Here is a 20,128-nt window from a genome sequence, read left to right on the forward strand (position 1 = left end):
GCAAGTCTCCCTTCCAACACCCCAAGTTAACCACACTCCTGACTACTAGTGGTGTTCCACAAAGGTTTACTACATTAAAACCCAATGTCCAGCCGGAGACAGCCAGGGCCCACATCTGTATGGCCATGACTTCTGATCCCTGACTTCATGGAAGCAGTGGCAGCTGAGCTGCAGGTTCTGGGCTTTGTCTGCTGAGCTTTGCTAGTAGACTCCTATGCATCCTTCAAAACCCCACTCAACATCCTGTCAAACGCAGCCTGTGCTCTCTCTGTGACCATACAGCACTGCTCCTCACAGACACTGGTTCCTGCAGGGGCTCTGCCAACAGCACACGGCAGCTCCACTCATGTCCACTCTAGGGCTACCAGGAAGCTCCAGGGCCGAGTCTGGTTCCTCACATCCTCTTCCTCATCTTGCCCTTCCTGGAGGGGGCACCCCGGCCAAAGGCGCCCTGGCGCAGCTCTTGGGCTCGGCGGCGATTGCGCGCTGAAAGCTGCTTTAGGCCCCCACGCTGCAGGAAGCGCTGCTTCTGGGCTTGACGCCGCTGTTTCAGGATCTGTTCCTTGGTCTTGAGTTCTGAGCGCATGCGGCCTTTGGGGGCACCTCGGGGCAGGGACCCACCTGTCAGCATGGAGATTTGGGGAACTCAGCCTTTGACCCACAGAGATTGAGCCAGGCTCCAATTTAGAGGCCAAACCCCAGGTGACCTGGCACCCTGCCCAGTCCACATTTTCAGGCAGTATCAATTCCCTAAGTATCAAAACCGCCGCTGATGCCAGCTTTACAGAGGGACTTCCTGAACAGTGGCTGCCAACAGCCCAATATGGCCACCACAGAGATCGCATCCCAACCCGTGGAGACTGGCACTCCAGGTGGGAAGTGGTCAGGACCAGCTTCCACCTCTTTAGGTGTGCACATGGCCCCCACACAGGGAACCATCCATTGTCCACCCCGCTACTAGCTACTAGCTACCCCAGGTACCAGCTGCTGAGTGGGAGAGGCCAGTGACCTTGGTCTGCGGGGTGGGGCTGTTTCAGAGGACAGGGGCAGGGCTTCGCTAATGAGCAGAGTCCGCAGGTCCCTAGCCTTGACCATGTTCACCCCTGCACCTCATAGCGCCTGGCTTTCCCCCTCGGACCAGAACACCTGCCCTGCCCACCTTGACTGTGCCCTCGCTTTCCACCTCTGCGGGGCCCAGGGCCTCGCTGGCTGGATAGCCCTTCTTCCTCAGAGTCCCGGTCATCGATTTTCTGCTTCTGCTTCCACTTCTGGTAGCTGAGAGCCTTGTCAAGGAAGTAATCTGCAGCATCCGAGCTGGATGCAGGCCTCTTATAGAAGGTTGCTGAGGAAGCCACCCAGTCCCGCCCCTTCTATAGCCCACCCGGCCCCCCGCATCTCTGTCTGTCCCTTGGGATACAGGTCACGCTTGTAGGAGCTGCTGATATACCGGCCACTCTCAGTCTTGATCTTCTTCTTGTCCTCCTGGCCTGACTGCCCCACAAACCGCTTCTTCTTCCGGTCCCTGAGGGGGAGGGAGATGGAGTCTACTGCAGGGGAGCCTGTTCCTTCACCTGCCCTCACATATATGTAACCAGCAGAGCATTAAAGGAAGTCAGTCATACTTGCCTGCACGGGACACTCAAAGTTCTTCGACCACCTCTCTACCTTTCCTGGACAGCCCAGGTCTCAAGAGAGTGAGGTTTGAGGACTTGGGGTCTAATCCCACACCGCTTCCCAGACATCTGTGTTTGGGAAGCAGCATCAGAGTCCTCATGGGCATAGCAAGGAAATACCAGCTACCAAACACAGTGGACCAGGAGATGGGCAGGCAAGGAGCCACCACTCCCTGAGCAAACGGAAACACAGAAGGCCGCACCCAGGGACTGCCTGGACTTGCTGCTCACTTACCACCTGAGCTGCTGATGACCTCGGGTCATGTTCTGTGCCTCGTCCCCCATCAGGTCAAGGACCGCACCGGCCACCTGCTGCTCAAAGGCCCCTCCAGCCCCACCGACGCTCAGCCTGCAGATTCAAGAGGGAGATTTAATGGGACCAGACGCTCCTTATGAAACTCACGCTAGGCCACAAGCTCACACTCACCCCCGCTCACTGTCGAAATCCTTGGGCCGGTAGGGGACATAAAACTCCTGGTCTCGCTGACGAGCCTCCTCCCTCCGCCTCTTGGCTCCTTGGTTGGGTCCCGGCTTTGGCCGCTTCTGGCCCACAACCTCTGTGAAGACATCCTGGCAGACAGAAGCCTAGTGTCATCCTGTGGCCTTGAGGAACCCCACTAGAACCAGGGACCAGGGTGCCCCTTTTTATCTGCCAGGGAAATTCTCCTGCCAGACCCTATGTCGTTATCTGCACACACAACAGCCCCTGATTTGGAGAGCAGTGCAGGCAGGAGGGACAGAATGGACGTTGGCAATGGCACCGTGCTCCAGTACTGGCCCTGACCCCACTCAGCCCTGGATGCTTCTGTTCAAGAGGATGCACACAGGGGTTTGTGGCTGTCCGTGAGACAGGAGAGACAGAGTGGGTGTCTATGAGGAGGCCACTGCCTTGCGGTGGGGTCCACTATCACTCCACCACCCTCCACCACCCTCCAGCACCACGGCTGGGGCTTTGCTCCCTCCAAGCCCTCAGGCTCCTGCTTAGCCACAGCCCAGACTACAACAGTTGGGGAAGGGACTTTTCTTTTTTTTCAGATTTTATTTTCAGTTTTAGTTGTGTGTGTGTGTGTGTGTGTATGAGTGCGCGCACACGTGCACACACGCATAAAACGGTGCTAGATTTCCTGGAACTGGTGTTACAAGCAGCTGTGAATCACCTAATGTGGGTACTGACAACTGAACTCCAATCCCCTGCAGGAGCAGTTGGGCTCTTTTCTTGTTCTTTTTGACACAGGTTCTCAGTATATGGATTTGCTATTTACAGGCTGGTCCTGAACCCACAGAGATCCCTCTGCCTCTGCCTCTGCCTCCCCAGTGCTGAGATTAAAGGCATGCGTTGACAGACTCCATGCAGCATAGCTCTTAACTGCTGAGCCAGTTCCACAGCCCCTTCCTTTGGTTATCTAAGCTCTGTAGCCTAGGCTAGCCTAAGACAGTATCACTCTGTAGCCTAGGCTAGCTTTGAACTTGTGGCTGTCCTACTTCCTTAGTCTCCACACCCATCTCTTGCAGACTGTAAGTTGAGGCTGTGCCCCACTTCCATAGACAGGAGAGATGGGGACATGGTGCTGTACAACTGCCTGCCCCAAGGGCTGCTAGAACCTGGCTGCCTCTCCCTCAGTTCCAGCTACCCCCAGAGCGCATACCTCCACATTCTCAGCCATGTCCTCCTCTTCCTCTTCCTTCTGAGGCAGCTCCTTCTGGGGGACTGGGTCAGCTGGGCCCTCCTGCCTCTCTTGCCGCCCCTGCTGGAAGCTGGCGATAGCTTTTCTGTCCCTCTGCCGCTTGGCACGCATCATCTGGCTGCTCGGGTCTCGGCTGGAGGCGTTGATCTCAAAGATGGTCTGCAAAAGGAATTCCATATTCATTGCTTACCCCCTCTCCCCCATCCCCACCCTATGCCAGTTGAAACCTGTATGGGCACTCCTCAAATCTTTACCGTGGGAGGTGGGACCCTTGATAATAGTATTGCACAGTTAGAGGGAGGCCCAGAGAGAGTGGGTGTCTTGTCCAAGGCGACACAGCTAGGAAAAGCTGGAACCCAGACCTCACACTAAGTGCACTTGGCTTTGAAACCATTGATTCCTCTGTGCCACTCTGTGGCTGTTTGTGTTACTCGCCACCTGACCGGGCGCTCCTTGCCTCTGCACATGAACCACACAGCATTTGCCTGCCCATGGATATCTAGGACTGAACAGGTAGGGAAGGTCAAGACTGGGGATGGATGGCTCTTCAGGCCTCTGAAAGGTAGAAAACACAGCACTCCCTAAACGGGAGTCCGTCTATCTTGAGTGGTGATCTCCAAACCTGCTGTGGTCAAAGGAACGCCCCGGAACAGGTGGCGGAGTCTACGAGTGGCCAACAGAGCCAGTGTGTCAGGAAGCGCAGAATGAAGACTCACCGTGCGGGTGCGATAGTTCCTGATGCTGTCCACCAGCTGCAGGCGCTGCAGTTCTCCCTCCTCAAACCGGGAACCTGATGGAGAGGAAGTGTGTGAGGACAGGGTGGGTTGGGAAGGGCCAGTCCACCCTCACCTGCTCCACCCGGCAGAATCTCACTGAAGAGTGGGTGCAAGCCCAGCCCTGCCAGGTCCAGCTCCTTGGCTCTCTTGATGGACTCGGGTGAGGGCGCCGGACGTGAGCGCACGTACTGCTGCTGGGCGTTGTCGGCCACACGGTGCAGGCTCCGAAGTTCCAGGGACGCCTCCAGGGCAGTCTGTAGGCCGCTGTCCTCATCATCCACCACACTCTGTGGCACCCGGCCCAGCACACCATCTCCACCAACTGCATCTGCCAGTCACAGGGCACACTGTGGAGTCAGCCTGTGTCTATCCCCTCATGGCCTCTGAACCCCAGGACAACAGTTACAGCAATAGGAACATTTAGATTGGCGTGTTCAGTCAGACCCTGGGATGCACAGGAACACAGACAGACCCCAACTCTGGCAACAACAGTCCAAGAACAGTCCCAGGGTCCAAGGCCATCCACACAGATGCTTGTGGCTATCTCCAAGGACGAGGTGGGCAGAATCTCCTATAGTCAGACCCAGCAGCCACCTCCCAAAGCCAGACCATTGCACCCCTGTGCTAAGGAATTCCACAGAGACCCGAGCCCTGTCCAGCCACCCCTCACCTGAGGACTCCTGATGAGGCTGGGCGAGGGTGACGGAGCGGCCTAGGAACAGGTGCAGGTCAAGCAGGTAGGGAACCTCATCTGGAGCCACCAAGGAATAGGCTGTGCCACTTCGACCTGCTCGGGCCACACGGCCTGGAAAGCAGGGGGGGAGGGGAGCTGAGTTTTAGCAGAGGGAGCCCAACTCCCTGAGGACCAGAGCCCTACAGGCCAGGACCTGAACTGCGTCCCCACCTACAGGGTGAGTGGCACGGGTTGGTACAGAGCCCAGGTGAGTGAACACAGGGCAAGCACCACTCCCGATCTGTACTTCAAGTCCCTGGCACTCCCACTTGGAGAAGATTTTCCCCAAGGAATAATCAAGACTGCAAATTCCCAGAAAAAGAGGTTTGGGCCAGAACTTCCTAAAGGTGACAGGACAGAGGACTGGTCAACAAGCTCAGGACTACAAGATGAGAATTACAGAGCTGAGCAAAGGGTGAGCACCTGGCCCACCACTTGTTTGTACAATAAAGTTTTAATGGCATAAGCAAAGCCCGCTCATTTACATATTCCCAATGGAAAATGTTATCATGATGCTGTATATTAAACAGTTACATAAAGATGGCATAGTGCGCTGGGTGGTGGTGGCGCACGCCTTTAATCCCAGCACTTGGGAGGCAGAGGCAGACGGATTTCTCTTGAGTTCAAGGCCAGTCTGGTCTATAAAGCGAGTTCCAGGACTGCCAGGACTGTAACACAGAGAAACCTTGTCGAAAATCCAACAAATAAATAAATAAATAGATAGATAGATAGATAGATAGATAGATAAATTGAATGGCTCACTGCCCAGCCCTTTACTGAAAAATGACGTAAATGAAAACATCTGTAATGCTATACAGTGACTTGAAAAGCAGCAATGTTGAGAAGTAACCCAACACAACCCCAATGTTGTGCTGAGTAAATTGTAGATGTCACATTTCTCCTTGGTTTGTTGTTTGTGACAAGGTTTATGTAGCCCAGGTTAGCCTTGGACCCGACCCTCCTGGTTCCTCATCCCGAGTGCTGTGACAGACAATCGCCACCATTTTTTTCCATGTCTTAGGCAAACATCACAACCCCTCGTTCGCAGGTTTCTGTGGGAGTGGTCTGTCATGTGGCACCTGAGGAGTTCCCCTGGGGCTCTGGAAACCCCCAAGATGGGGAGGCAGCTGCCTGGAAAGCAATGGCAACTTGGAGACAGCAGGCAGCCACCAGCAAGGACATATCTGGGACTCACAGTAGGAACACAGTGGGGGTCTCCTGTGACTGACAGTGAAGCAACAGACAGATCCCCAGCAGCCATCCTCACACCACGGCCCTCTCTGCCTGCAGCTGGGCCTATGAGAGCACGCCCGAGAAACCCTGACCCAGCTGCTGCTCCCCCACGCATATCTTAATCTACCTGCATTTACAAACACAGCACACAACTCAGAGTGGTCTGTGGCAGAGCCACACCCTAGGTTCTGTTCCCAACACCAAAAGGACGGAAACTCTGAGAGCTGGGAACTAGCTGTCAAGGTTCACCCAGTAAGCACTGTTCAAGGCCTAGGTTCCCCAAATTCTCAGCTGCCAGCATGGTACAGTGTCCTCGCTTCACCCAACAGTACAGCCAAGATCCTCACCCACGCGATGCAGGAAGAGCTTGCCCTTGGCGGGGAAGCTGTAGTTGATGACATTGTCCAGCAGGGGGATGTCCAGGCCCCGGGCGGCCAGGTCGGTCACGATTAGAGTCGAACATTTGTTGTGTATGAATTTCGCCAAGTTGATCTTGCGGGCCGTCTGGTCCAGAGCACTGTAGATGTGGGCACAGCTCACACCCTGGCCCGTCAGCAACTGCTCAGAGGAAAGGTGGGGATGTGAGAGGAGCCTTGCAGGAGCGAGGGCTGGAGGCTGGACTGAAGCTGGGGCACCATGCACAGTGGGTTTGAACCCCAACCCTGCTGCTGGCTGGCCTGACTCGACTCAGCATAAACGGAACCTCTACCGCCCCCCAGCTCTGCAAGGCTGTTGGAACATCAAAGGGTATAATACATAAAGAGGGCTGCCCTAAGGGAGCAGCTGTGTGACTACGGGCAAATTATGCAGTCTTCTGTGCCTCCCAGAATGAAGAGGATTAATGCACCATTCAGAACTGAGCCTGCAACAGAAAGCCCATGAGAGAATCAACTGCTTTCTCAATGTTACTATTTTTGTCTCAGACTTGGACGAGGAAGGCGCCATTTATATATTGGGTAAGCAAGACCCAGCCACCCGTGTCTTCAGCAGTGCCCAGGTGTGGCTGCTGGGGTGTGAGACAGTGGCTAGTCAGCCCCTCCCCCAGCCTTCCATGCTGCTGGAACTCCCCACATTTGCATCTAGGTGAGATCGCACAGGTGTGAATTCACAGAAAAGGTCAAGAGCACACCACACCACTAACATTTGAGCATCACGCCTAGCAGGCACATCACACACTGGAAATCCACCCCAAAATATCCAGGTCCACCGGGAGATGCTGTGGATGATCAGGACAGAAAGGCCAGCGGGGAGGTGCCAACAGTGGATGCACTCACACAACTGGCCCTGACAGTTCACCATGTGACTGAGATGTGCTGTGAAATGGCCCTTGACAAAAGCCCCACCCAGGTTCAGGATGAAACTGGTCTGAGACCTCCTGGGGTCTCTCCATCCCAAAGAGCCCCTGCTCACCTCCATGAGGTACTCTGCGTGGTGCTTGGTGGCTACAAACACCACCGTCTGGTCCTGGGGTCGAACGATGTTGCGCAGCAGGTAGAGAAGCACGGCAGCCTTGGTGTCCTCACGCACAAGGAGGAAGGAGGTCTGCAATGAGAGCGGCCAGTGTGGGCTCCTGGCTAAGGGTGGGCAGGGCGCAGAGGTCCACTAGCCCGGGGAGGAGCCTGGGGAGGAGCCCGGGGAAGAGCCTGGGGAGGAGGCCCAGCGCTGCCTCACCTTGAGCTGCTCATTAAGCTTGGTGTCCACATCCAGACGGATGAGCACGGGCTCTGTGAGACCTGTTGGGGTGTGGAGATTTCAGGGGTCACTGAGGAGTTGATCTGAGGCCACCCCGAGTCCAGCACCACACCCACACCTCACTGGCTCACCTGCCCGAGCAAATTCCACCAGCAGTTTGGGCAATGTGGCCGAGAACAGCACTGTCTGGTGGCCCCCAGGAAGGCGGCTTATGATCTCCTGTAGCTGCTCAGCAAACCCCATTTCAAAGAGCCTGCAGGGAGTTGTGGGCAGGGAGAGTCAGGAGAGGGCTTCCACCCTAAAGAGCTGGGAACCCTCGATATCCTTGCTCTACAATCCCTGTCATGTGCAACTGTTAAGCTTTTGTGTGTTTGTGCTTTGTGCTTCCCGTGCTGGGAACGAACTCAGCCTTGCGTATGCTAGGCAAGTATTCGCCACTGCATACAGCCCAGCATTGACTATAACACTATTTTCAGTACCAAGATGTAAACCTAAAATCACTAGCGCAGGTGCCCCAGGATTGGGACTACTCAAACACACATCTAAGTCTCCCTGGACAGGGCCATCGTCCTGTGGTCTCCCCTCTCTCTGCTTCCCGGGCCTTGGGGATAATCTTGACAGTTGCTCAGGGGTTTATCTGTGGCCTTACCTGTCTGCTTCATCAAAAACCACATACTCCACGCTCTGTAGCTTCAAGTTCATCTCCACAGCCACATGCATCAACCGCCCAGGGGTGGCAATGATTCTAGAAGGGATATACCAGCCAGGTCACCCCAGGCTCAAGGCTCAGCATAGCCCCCAGTCTCTTCCACGCCACTCTGGGAAGGGACCCCAGAGCATTCCTCCCAACAACAAACTCACTCACATGTCAGGGTTCTCATGCAGAGCCGCAAACTGGTCTTCCATTCTAGGGTAGAAAGCAGGGTCAGCCTGAGAGGACAGAGCTTTTGAGTCTGTCCCTCCCTATCACAGTAGAGCATCCCCACACCTCGCCATGGGCCACACACCCCAGGCATGGAAGTGAGAAATGGCTCCTGGGAGACAAAAGGCCAAGGCACTGCCCCAGCACAGACAGGGTGAAACACAAGGGAGAACCTCAGAGGCTCAGGACACTTTGCCAACCCACAGCACCACCTAGTGACAGAGCCTGGAACTACTGGTTCCACCTAGAACCCTGAAACCCTGATGACTAAGTGCCTGTTCCTGTCTTCCCCTGGAGCAGCTGTAGGAGAGTGGATCCTAGCTCCATGTAGCTTAGGGAGGGTAGGCTTTCTTTTTTTAATAATTTACTTTATTTTATGTGCATTGGTGTGGATGTATGTCTATGTGAAAGTGTCAGATCCTGGGAGTTACAGTTGTGAGCTGCCATATGGGTGCTGGGAATTGAACTCGGGTTCTCTAGAACAGCCAGTTCTCCCAAATGCTGAGTCATCCCTCCAGCCCAAGGTTAGGCTTTCTGACAATCACAGACTACATCCCTTGGTAGAAGCTGGAGTAGGACAGACGACCGCAGCCTGAGCATGGCACCCAGAGAACGACACTAAGAGCTCACAAAACTCCCTGGCCCGACACCATGAGCTGACAGGGCCCTCTGTCCCTGTCCCAGCTTCCACCACGTCCCCTGGCCAGTCTGTCTGAACATGTGGAGAAGCTGCTGTTAGTGACTAGCAACTCAGGCCCACAAGGGAACCCTCAAGGCACAGTGGTGTGCCCGTACGGGGAAGCTGGGACATGGGATGAGGGATCCTTACTTGTCCCCGCCCAGGATCAAGGCTGTCTTGAGGCCGGTGAACTTGCCCAGCTGTGGAGAGAGAGAGAAGGGGTCAAAGATGAGGGCCTGCCACCTCAGCCTCCTCACAGTTTTCCACCAGGCCCTGCTACCCGTACCTCTTTGGTGAACTTCATAGTCTGCAGGGCCAGCTCTCGGGTGGGGGAGAGAATGAGGGCCCGGGCTCCTGTCTGTGCACTGTGCGCCTTCAGCCGCTCAAACATGGGGAGGAGGAAACAGGCTGTTTTCCCGCTGCCTGTCCGGGCCATGGCCACCACGTCCTTGCCATCCAAGATCACAGGAATGGTCTGTCAGAAACATGTTGGAGGCAGTGTCAGCACTGGTCCCAACATAGCTGGCCACGGGTGAGCCCCAGGCCTCTAGACCTATTTTTACAAAAGCCTGTCAGCGCATGTCCAGGAATGAACACCCCCAGCTCCTGTGTTGGGAGACTCTGCCTCCCAAATTGGGTCTCCACCTTGTCTCTCATGACTGTGAAAGCTGGGGGCTCCCCGGGCACTTGCAAGTTTCCTGGCAGGTTCTGCATGACAAGAGGCAGAGAGCCACATTGGGTCCAACCTTCTCCTCAGTGAAATGGCTAAGCTATGTGGAGCTTCAGCCATAGTGAAGAGGGCCAGCAAGGTGACAGCTGGGGCCAGGAACAACTGTCACATGGCCACTGCTCACTGCTGCCCCAACCCATTGCCCTCCGGCTCCTTACCTTTCTCTGGATGGGCGTTGGCACCTTGTAGCCTTTTTTCATGATCCCCTTGAACACAGGGTAGCTCAAGCCTGGGAGAGACATGGGAGTGGTCAGGGACCACCAGATCGTTTTCACCAACACACAGAAAAAGAAAGAAAGAAAAAGAAAAAAAAAAGAAAGCAAAAAATTGAAAGCTAAAGGAGTGTAAGACACCAAACTGTGGTAGGGATGCCTCACTTGACCTCTGCTGGAATTCTGTCATCTTTATTTCTCTGTCCAAGAGATGTACCCCACACTGACTTGAACTTGTGATGTCTGCCTGAGTGCTGGAATTACAGGCATGTGCCACTCTGATAGGTGTGGTAGGAATATTGGGAAATGGAGTCAGACAGGTAGGAGAGTGGCCCCTGAGGACTTAACAGACCTGGACTGAGGATCTGGGGGCCAGCAGAGAGCTGCCTAGAGACTAGCAAACGACTTCAACTGCTTTCTGGTCAACCCTTCATCTTCATCATGCCTACATGTATGTCACTGCTTCATCCCCCTGGTTATCAACAAGAGCCAGCACTTCGCTTTAAATCCAAACAGCCATCTAGAAGGCTTTTATGAACTATTCAGTCTCTGCAATCCATTCCTTCGGGGCTTGTTCTTCACGTACTGATTTGTCAGAACTCTGCATACTGTAGATGATAACCTTCTGAGGCTGCAGATATTTTTGAGTGTTGTGAGACAGGGTCTCTTGCTACACAGTCATGGCATAGGCCACTATTCTCAGCTCCTTTTTAATTGTTATTAAAAGTCACTCAGTGGGTGTCTCAATCCCTGCCCTGGCAGCTACTGCTGCATCAAGGGCAGAGCACTTAAGCTGTAATCCCCACACAGGTGTCCTGACACCACTCCATCATCTCGTGCCCATCTCTTCAAAGGTATCCTCCTGTCTTGACGCTGAACCCTCTGCCACCTCCTGTGCCTGTATGGGTGACCCCCTTTCCAGGCCTGCTGTGGAGGACTATTTCTATTTACCCACCCATGGACTGGAAGCCGCCAGACTTCTTCTTTTTCTTGTTCTGGGCTCGTACCAACTCCCGGGTGTCAGGCTCCACATCTGATAAGCACTCTGAGGTAGGAAAGGAGGGCAAGGCTCTGCCAGGGCCCAGCTGCGAGGGAAGAATGAGAGTTGGCATTACTCCAGCTCTGACTGACTACAGGGGTGCGAGGCCCAGACGCTCGCCAGTTCTCCAACAAGCTCTCCTAGGACCAGGCTGGCGCAGAGGTACAGATCAGGTCTACAGAAAATCTACAGCGCTTGCATGCTGCACCCCCTACCAGAAGTACAACCACCTCCCTGAGCCTGGGGGCACCTTCTAAAAACTGAGGTCAAGGGCGTGAGTGTGGGAAGATCCAGGGCAAAGTATATAGGCTTGGCCAGGAGAGATGCTGAAGGCAGAGAGTGCCTGTGTGTGTTTGTGTGTGTGTGGTTGTAGTAGCTTGAGTGTGCCTGAGGAGTGGCCACAGAACCTGGCTGTCCGGGAACTCAGAAAGACCCACCTGTCTCTGCCTCCCAAGTGCTAGCATCAAAGGCATACAGCACTATGCTCGGCTCTTACTTCCAATTTCTGATTAATTTTTTTTTAAATAACAATTTATCTCTTTTCTATTACTTATAAAACTTCTTATGTCACTGGTTAAGACTCCCGTCTCCCACAAATATTTTTGTTATTCTGGTGGTGCCGAGGATGGAACCCTTGACCATTGAACCACACCCCAGCCCTCTTCTTAGTCTTTATTTTTGAGACAAGGTCTCACTAAGTTGCACAGGCTAGCCTTGTAAGTAGCCCAGGCTGGCCTTGAACTCATGATCCTAGTGACTCAGTCTCCTAAGTAGCCTATTTCTACTCCTTTCTTATTTTCGTCTTGAATCTTATTTCATTATTTCATCTGTCTCAGAAGAGAATTGTAAGCCTACTGTCATGTAGCTATAAACATGAGATGAACCCATATTCCGTGACTAAATACTAGGGATTTGGTGGCAGAAGACAAACACAGGTATTTATGATGCTATGCTTGGTGGCTACTACACTGAACACAGACATAAACTATTTCCTTCAACAGAGTTCTCACGGGACAAGTGCTACCTTATGTTCTCATCCTATGTTCTAATTATACATTTTATCATTAGTGTATGTGTGCACAATACATGCCATGGGTGTGAAGGCCTGGGTGTATGGCGGTCATGGCCAACTTTCAGGAGTCTGCTCCCTCCCCACCCTGATGAAGCAGGGTCTCTCGTTTCTGCTGGTCGTGCATTCCTGGGTAGCTGGCCTGTGTGCTTCTCAGTGGTTTTCCTGTCTCCACCTTCTGACTCACCTGTTGGGATTATGTGTGCACCATGTGTTTGGCTTTTTAAATGTACTGGTGTTTTGTCTGCATAGATTATGTGCACCAACTGCTTCTCGGCCTTTTGGCTAAGATCAAGGGTAGATTATGTGCACCATGTGCATGCAGTACCCAAGGGGACCACAAGAGGGTGTCAGGTCCTTCGGAAATGAAGGAACTACTGAAAGATCAGCCAATGTTAACCAATGAACCATCTCTTTGCCCCTACATCAAGCCTGGTTCCAGGGATCAAATTCAGGTTGCCAGGCTTATCAGCAAGCACTTCTACCTCCTGGGCCATCTCTCTGGCCTTTCAACCTATTTTCTGACTTATATATAACATGTTTTATGTGTCTTTTTTTTTTTTTTAAATATTTATTTGTTTTGTATACAATATTCTGCCTGTATGGCTGAAGGCCAGAAGAGGGCGCCAGACCTCTTTACAGATGGTTGTGAGCCACCATGTGGTTGCTGGGAATTGAACTCAGGACCTTTGGAAGAGCAGGCAATGCTCTTAACCACTGAGCCATCTCTCCAGCCCCCATGTTTTATGTGTCTTTGTATAACTTTTCTGTTTTGTTTTGGTCTTTTCCAGACAGGGTCTCCTTTGCCCAGGCTGGCCTTCTGAACTCCCAATCCTCCTGCCTCCATCTTCTGAGTGCTGGGATGGCGAGTGTGTTGCTACAGCCAATTCCTTCACTGGATTTCTTTTGGTGAAATTCATCAAGTAACTTTTAAATTCTAAAACCTTTGAGGGAGGTCACCGCTCCACTTATTACAGCCTTGGAAAGAGTGTGGTGGCACACCAGTCATCCCAGCACTCGGGAGGCCAGGAAAGCAGGAGAGCAAAATCATCCTCTGCTCCACAGTGAATCTGACGCTATCCAGGGCTGCACAAGACCCAGTCTAACACTTTTTTTGTATGACTAATGGTGGTGGTGCACGCCTTTAATCCCAGCTCTTGGGAGGTAGAGGCTGGAGTTCAAGGCTAGCCTGGATTACACAGTGCAACCCCGTCTCAAAACAAAACACAGCAAATAGATATATAAATACAAAAACTTAACATAAAGCAAAAAAATTTCCTGACAATTGTTAAACTTCGCTCGTTGGATTTTTTTCTTCCTAGTTCAGGCATTCCGCTTGGGGTCCTCCCCTTTGTTTGAAGACAACAGTGCCAAAATTCCATGAAAGAGACCCGGGGATAGAGCTATCTGTCAGAGCATATACAAGGCCAGCACTAACACAAACAGGGCTTTGGGTTTGGTCTCCAACCTTGCTAAAACAAAAGGTGGGGAGGGAGGAATGGAAGAGACTTTCCCCAATGATTCCAAGTTGATGGACTCTGCTTCCCATGCAGTATTCTGGTTTCACTGCACAAACACATTGGTTTTGTTTGGTGTTTTTTTTTTTTTTTTTTTTTTTTTTTGGTGGGGAGAGTTAGTGAGAACAAGCTCAATGGTATAGTATGGACTTGGCTGCTCTTCCAGCCCTATTTATATCAAGGGTGCGACATACCTTTAATAAGTAAGTATGTTTGTGTCCCAGGATGGAGGACCTTCTACGTTTTTTCGTAAAGCAAAATTACAGGATTGGAGGTCTTACCAGCTCACTATACATAGCCCAGAGTAGCCTTGAACTCCTGATCCTCTTGACTCCACCATTCCTACCCAAGGTGCTAGGAGGACCAATACCTGCTTTTATGTCGTGATGGGGATCAAATCCAGCACTTTGGACATGCTAAGCAAGCGTTCTACCAACTGAGCTACGTCCGGAACCTGCAGATTGGGTTTTGATTTGTAAAAAGTTGAGCAGTAACTTCTTTCTTTATGTGCCACAGCCAGTGCAGGGCTTGGCCTCAGCAGTCCGAGCCACGTGGGCAGCCTTCTCTGGCAACGACTAACTGCGTTCTCAATGCCTTTAGCAATTTCTGCACATCTAGTGACCATCTACTGAGTGCAGCGCACTGACTGAGCTGGTGAGGAGACATGGAGGAATACATCCGCTGTGCAGACTATGGGCGTCACGAACCATAGACTTTTCTGCCTCCTTGGCGCTCACGCCTCTCCCCACGTGCACACATTTGTAACCAGACCGTCCCCATTTTCAACCCTGCTGTCCCTTCTCTGATACTGCTGATTGGGCCTGCAAGGCTGAACCACACAAATGTCCCTAAGTACTAGTTTAGTTCAAGAGGTCTGGTCAGGTGGCCTCTCATTTATCTCATCTCCTAAGGCCACCCCAAAATCAGGCGGACCTTCGCACTTGCACTTTCCATTGGCCGAAGAGTAATTGGGCCCCGCCCCCTCCTGACGGTACCCAATGAGGGTTCACAATCAGTGAAACGGACAGGCGGAAGGGCACAGGCCGAGGGCCCGACCAGAGAGTCTGTGCTCTTACCTTCCGCGCCCGAGCGTCATCCTCCGCCTGGATCTCAAACTCGCCGTCCTCCGAGTCGCTGTCGCGTGCCTGGGAAGCCGCAGTCCGGCGCTTCCTCAGTCCCTTCTTCTTCCACGGAGCCATGGCGGCACGTGACCGCGGGCCGGGACCCACGCGTCTACCGGCAGCCATGCGAGCCGGGCACTCGGACCCGGAAGTGGGCGGGACCTGCAGGACGCACAGACTGCGCGGGGGCGGAGCCTGGGAGGGGAACGCACGAGTAGCGTTGCGATCAGGCTCCACCCCTAGGGCGGGGCCTAAGGGACCAACCAGCTGCGTGAGGAACCGAGCGTCAACGTGGCTACACCGACGGGGCGGGGCCTGAGGGACAGACCAACTAGTGGGGGGAAGATCTGAGGAATGTACCAACTGAACGGGAATAGAGGCTCAAAGGACGTAATTGCTTTGCAAATATCAAGCTCTAAGGAATGTACAAACTGTATTGGGAGCCGAGTCCGAGGGACACAGCTGAACGGGTGGAAGAATTTGAGGAATGTACCAACTATGCAGAGTGGAACCCTAAGGAGGATACCAACGAGATGGGGGTGTGGCCTGCGGAACGTACCATCTGCATGGGGGCGGGGCCGAGGGACGTACCAGCTGCGCAGGGGCGGGCCGTCTCTCCTGTTGCCCAGCGCGGAATGCGCGTGGGCGCGTGTCGCTGTGGCGCCACTGCGCTTGCTGTGCTGTGCTGTGCGGGACTTTGTGCTGTGCTGTGCTGTGCTGTGCGGGGCTGTGCTGTGCTGTGCGGGGCTGTGCTGTGCTGTGCTGTGCGGGGCTTTGTGCTGGAGCTGGAGCTTGCTGACCAGAGGCTCCGGTAGAAAAATTGCCGAGCACGGAGTTCCAGTGATGCCTGTGCTTTCAGCTTCGTTGGGTGACTGGTGCGCGGTACTCCGCTGTTTGGAGCCTGAGTTGTGGTCGGGAAAATGGACTTAATCTGAAGAGACTGAGCAGGACTATTGGCGAGGACTAGAACGCACTATATTTGCAACGCGCTTGCACAAGGTAGGCGTGGGGGCGACCGCGGCTTGGGAGCCCCCTTTCCCCCCCTCCCACCATAGTTTGTTTTTCTGGTCGGTGCCAGCCCCATTTACGCCCGTAGTCGTCCTGTAAATATTTGTTGAGTATACACTGTAGGCTAAAAGTGTGTATCTGTTTATTCATTAAATATTTGCTGACGGCATTTCCCCCTGTCTTGTCAACTAGAAAGACAGGAGTGCCTGCTTAGACTGCAGCTTGCACAGACCACGGGGTTCAAACTTAGAGGCCAGGCAATCGTGCAGTTCTACCTGGGAAGTAGAGGGAGGGATCAGAGTTAAAGGTCATTCTTTGCTATAGAATATTGTGAGTTCCAGGCCAGTTTGAGCGACAAGAAATCATAGAGGGGGGAGGGGCAAGAAAGTGATTCATTTTCAAGATGCCCCCTGAAGGTAGTCCCCCTTTGAGAAAGACCAGCCCCTTTCCCTTTTGCCCCTGGGTTTGAGACTCCAGGTTGCCTCCGTTGTTTATCGCTCTCGCTGTTTGCACAGGGAACCCTGGAGGCTGAGTCTGGCAGGCAGAGCCCACCCTCTGTCACCCTTGACCACTGACTGCAGCGTGGATCCTGGTGGAACTGGCCCACAGCGGAATGCAGGCACTCCACCTTCAGCACCGCAGCCCCAGCAGCTACAGGGTCAAGGCCAGGGCGTCCTATGTGGATGAGACCCTGTTTGGCAGCCCTACAGGAACCCGGCCCACTCCACCAGCCTTTGACCCACCCTGGGTGAAGAACTGTGACAGATCGGCAAGAGTGGGTCCAGGACCACCGAAGGTCTCTCTGGTCAAGAGAGACTGCGAGTCTACCCCCTCCAGGGGCAGCACCCCAAACCTCACACCAAGGAAGAAAAACAAATACAGGTAACATGGTGGGGATACGCTCCTGTACTAAGGATGGCTTTCTTGGTCTCTTTTCTTGTGATAAAATACTCTCTGCACAAGCAACTTAGGCCAGAAGGGGTGTGTTGTGGTCCGTGGTTGCACAGCTGTTGCTATAAGTCACAGCAGTGGGGGCTGGGGCCAGCAGGCCACATGCAAGCCTGCTCCACTGCACACTGTCTTCCTTTCCTTCCGTCCCAGAGCACCCCACCCCCTCTCGGACACTACGGGCACACACATGTGGTGCATAGACTTCCATGCATGTGAGACACTTGTACTAAGAGGGAGATCCGTCATAGGCACACCCACGAGCCAACCTGACAACTGAAGCTGACCATCAGAGCCATCAGGCTACCTGGTACAGCCTCCTGTTCACCTGCTGTGTGGCCGTGGGCAGCGCCCTGACTTCTCTGAGCCGGTTTACTCAGATAATAGAACGAATGCCTGCATTAAACGGGAGTGGGGCATATCGGGGCACAGCAGCCGAATGCTGCGATTGATGTCTCCATCAGTGATAGTGTTGACTGGCGAATGGCTCAGTGGGTGAAGGCTCCTGCCTCAAGAGCCTGGTGACCTGTGGTTGCCGGAACCTTCATGAAGGAGGAAGGACGGAATGACTCCACAGTGTTGTCCTCTGACCATGCCCACATATCTACATCATACGCACATAGTAATAATAAGTTTAAAATATTTTAAAGGAAATTCTTGGGAGGAAAAAAACTTCAGGACAAAAAAAAATTGCATCTCTGCTGAGCTCATGTAGAGGTTTTTGTTTTTAAATATTTTTTATGGTTTATTTAACTTTATTTTATGTGCACTGGTGTGAAGGTGTCAGATCCCCTGCAACTGGATCTTTAGACAGTTGTGAGCTGCCATGTTGGTGCTGGGAATTGAACCCGGGTCCTCTGAAAGAGCAGTCAGTGCTCTTAACCACTGAGCCATCTCTCCAGCCCCCAATGCAGAGGGTTTTTTTTTTTAATTATTTATTTATTATGTATACAATATTCTTCCTGCGCGTCTGCCTGAAGGCCAGAAGAGGGCGCCAGACCTCATTACAGATGGTTGTGAGCCACCATGTGGTTGCTGGGAATTGAACTCAGGACCTTTGGAAGAGCAGGCAATCACTCCACCCCCCCCCCCCCATGTAGAGTTTTTTGAAAGGTACATTTGTATTTGGTTATTTTTGTGTGTGAGGCTTGTGTACTGGTGGAGGTCAAAGGACAACTTGTAGGGGTTCGTTCTTTCCATTTACCACGTGGATCCTGAGGATTGAACTCGGTTGTCAGTCTTGGCCACAAGCATCCACACCCGCAGAACCGTCTTCCTGACCCAAGCTCCTGTAGAGTTTTGTTGTTCCTAAACAACAGCGTGACAACTGTTTGCCTAGCGCTTAACGGACTTAATGACTCCATCCATCTGGAGCAGGGTAGATTCAGGAGGGTGTCTGTCGTTTGATGCACAAGATTTGAACATGTACGGGTATTCATAAGGGCTTCTGGAGTGGCTGTAGTTAAGACTCTTGATGGTGGGTTCATATGAGGGTCCCTTTTAGGACTGTTCCCCTCTCCAACATGTCCGTGTCCAGAAGAAGAGGGAGACAAGCCCCAGCTGTCTTGGGCTAATGCCTATTGATGCCTATGAGCCTATTGAAGAGTGTCGGGGGCCAAGGGTGCCAGGCAGGCTCCGGCTGCTTCTGTAGCTGGTGGGGAGTGGGGTTATAGAGAGCTCTGGTGTGTCATCACAGGTCACTGTGTTCTTCCCTTTCCTAGGTTGATTGGCCACACCCCCTCCTACTGTGATGAGTCCCTTTTCGGCTCCCGGCCACAGGGCACCAACAAGGAGGGGTCTCGGACAGCCATAGGGGATACTGCCAAGCTCCAGACCCTTTTCTGGACACCACCAGCCACCCCTAGGGGCAGCCACTCACCTCGCCCCAGAGAGACCCCACTTCGAGCCATTCACCCAGATGGACCCTCCAGGACAGAGCCCAGCGTGGCTACAGGCTCCCAGAAGACGTCCCAGGAGGGGTTAGATGCTCCTTCCTCTCTGGGGCGGAGGCGTTCCCATTCACTCAGCCACCTGAGTGTCCCCAGCATGGGTCATCCAGCTTCCAGTGTCCCCCAGACCAATGGACCTTGGAGTCCCCGGCCTTCCACGTCAGGGATGACTGTTCGGAGTCCCTTGGTCACTCCCAGGTCACGGTCAGGCAAAGTTTCAGGGCCAGCTGCCCCTCAACAAGGGGCCGGCCCCCCCAAGCCAAAGCCTCCTTGGAAATGAGGTTCTCATCAGGTAATCCTCTGGCTCAGGTGCAGTACTATGGGGACCAGTGTCTCCAGTGCCTCCAAGCACTAGAGAAGCCTCCCTGAGGCTCCATGGTGAGGACGGGCCATGCTTCCCTTTGTCCCCACAAGCTCAGGACTCCCTAGCCGCCTCTGCGGGGTGCTTGGGGTCCTTTGAGATATCTCTCTGGCCATGGCGCAGCCTCTTTCTGCATTGGTGCCAAACCCCACCCAGCTCCCTGCTCAGGATTCAGTTTCTTTTTTTGGGGGGGGGGGGGTTGGTTTTTTTCGAGACAGGGTTTCTCTGTGGCTTTGGAGCCTGTCCTGGAACAAGCTCTGTAGACCAGGCTGGTCTCAACTCACAGAGATTCGCCTGCCTCTGCCTCCCGAGTGCTGGGATTAAAGGCGTGTGCCACCACCGCCCGGCTCAGGATTCAGTTTCTGCAGGGGTCTGGGTGCCTCGAGAGAGTTTCCTGGGCTGTATGTGAACCCTGAGGGTGGAACATGGGGGAGACATTTTAATATTCGTGTATTTATTCATTCCATGTACTAAATATATTCAGCTCATCAAAGCTTAGTGGAGTGTTGCTTTTTTCCCCTTAAGTAAAGGCCTCAGTCAATTTAAACAGTACAGTTAAACAACCAAGGGTGATTTGAGCATGTGACAGATATGACAGTGGCTGCTGAGGTCTGAGGACAACCGTCCTGTCTCTGTTTTATGACATGGGTAGGTGGGTGGTTCCTGCCAGCTCAGGACACAGTGAGAGTCCTTTGCTAGCAATTGTCTTGCTAGGGGGCGGGGATGTAGCTTGATAGTAGAATGTTTGCCTAACATACATGAATGGGGCCCTGGGATCAAT

The 20,128-nt window shown here is 53.2% G+C and overlaps 2 protein-coding genes across 3 annotated transcripts; one reads left to right on the forward strand and one right to left on the reverse strand.

Annotated features, from left to right (window-relative positions):
- Positions 1-49: 49 nt before the first annotated feature.
- Ddx54 (DEAD-box helicase 54) lies at positions 50-15,248 on the reverse strand. The gene is made up of 20 exons (XM_050158938.1): positions 15,037-15,248; positions 11,291-11,420; positions 10,282-10,352; positions 9,680-9,868; positions 9,544-9,593; positions 8,658-8,699; positions 8,442-8,537; positions 7,924-8,045; positions 7,772-7,833; positions 7,511-7,642; positions 6,448-6,658; positions 4,805-4,939; positions 4,232-4,462; positions 4,075-4,148; positions 3,320-3,517; positions 2,101-2,243; positions 1,909-2,022; positions 1,418-1,522; positions 1,160-1,275; positions 50-621 (listed from the first exon to the last, which is right to left on the reverse strand). Exons 1-20 carry the CDS (start codon positions 15,205-15,207, stop codon positions 395-397), a joined length of 2,619 nt encoding a protein of 872 aa, XP_050014895.1. The 5' UTR covers positions 15,208-15,248; the 3' UTR covers positions 50-394.
- A 139-nt stretch (positions 15,249-15,387) lies between these two features.
- On the forward strand, positions 15,388-19,862 carry Rita1 (RBPJ interacting and tubulin associated 1). Of its 2 annotated transcripts, XM_050158952.1 has the most exons (4): positions 15,388-15,620; positions 15,941-16,080; positions 16,605-16,971; positions 18,759-19,862. In XM_050158952.1, the coding sequence occupies exons 3-4, from the start codon at positions 16,703-16,705 to the stop codon at positions 19,264-19,266; spliced, it is 777 nt and encodes a 258-aa protein (XP_050014909.1). In that variant the 5' UTR covers positions 15,388-15,620; positions 15,941-16,080; positions 16,605-16,702; the 3' UTR covers positions 19,267-19,862. The 2 variants fall into 2 exon arrangements, with proteins under 2 accessions (XP_050014909.1, XP_050014908.1); XM_050158951.1 differs by lacking the exon at positions 15,388-15,620 and having other exon boundaries at positions 15,675-16,080.
- The last annotated feature ends 266 nt before the right edge of the window (positions 19,863-20,128 follow it).

Source organism: Alexandromys fortis, unplaced genomic scaffold, assembly GCF_014885135.2.
Source record: "Alexandromys fortis isolate MF-2015 unplaced genomic scaffold, M_Fortis_MF-2015_v1.1 scaffold_90, whole genome shotgun sequence".
In the NCBI taxonomy this organism is placed as follows: Eukaryota; Metazoa; Chordata; class Mammalia; order Rodentia; family Cricetidae; genus Alexandromys; species Alexandromys fortis.

What these genes read in the sequence shown, in the direction of transcription:
- Ddx54 (XM_050158938.1), bottom strand. Translation starts at nt 15,207, where the DNA reads ATGGCTGCCGGTAGACGCGTGGGTCCCGGCCCGCGGTCACGTGCCGCC. An exon ending in GGTGGAATTTGCTCGGGCAG is followed by an intron (nt 7,834 to 7,923) that starts GTGAGCCAGTGA and finishes ACACCCCAACAG; the next exon opens with GTCTCACAGAGCCCGTGCTC. An exon ending in AAAGCGAGGGCACAGTCAAG is followed by an intron (nt 622 to 1,159) that starts GTGGGCAGGGCA and finishes CCATGCTGACAG; the next exon opens with GTGGGTCCCTGCCCCGAGGT.
- Rita1 (XM_050158952.1), top strand. Translation starts at nt 16,703, where the DNA reads ATGCAGGCACTCCACCTTCAGCACCGCAGCCCCAGCAGCTACAGGGTC. An exon ending in AGGAAGAAAAACAAATACAG is followed by an intron (nt 16,972 to 18,758) that starts GTAACATGGTGG and finishes TCCCTTTCCTAG; the next exon opens with GTTGATTGGCCACACCCCCT.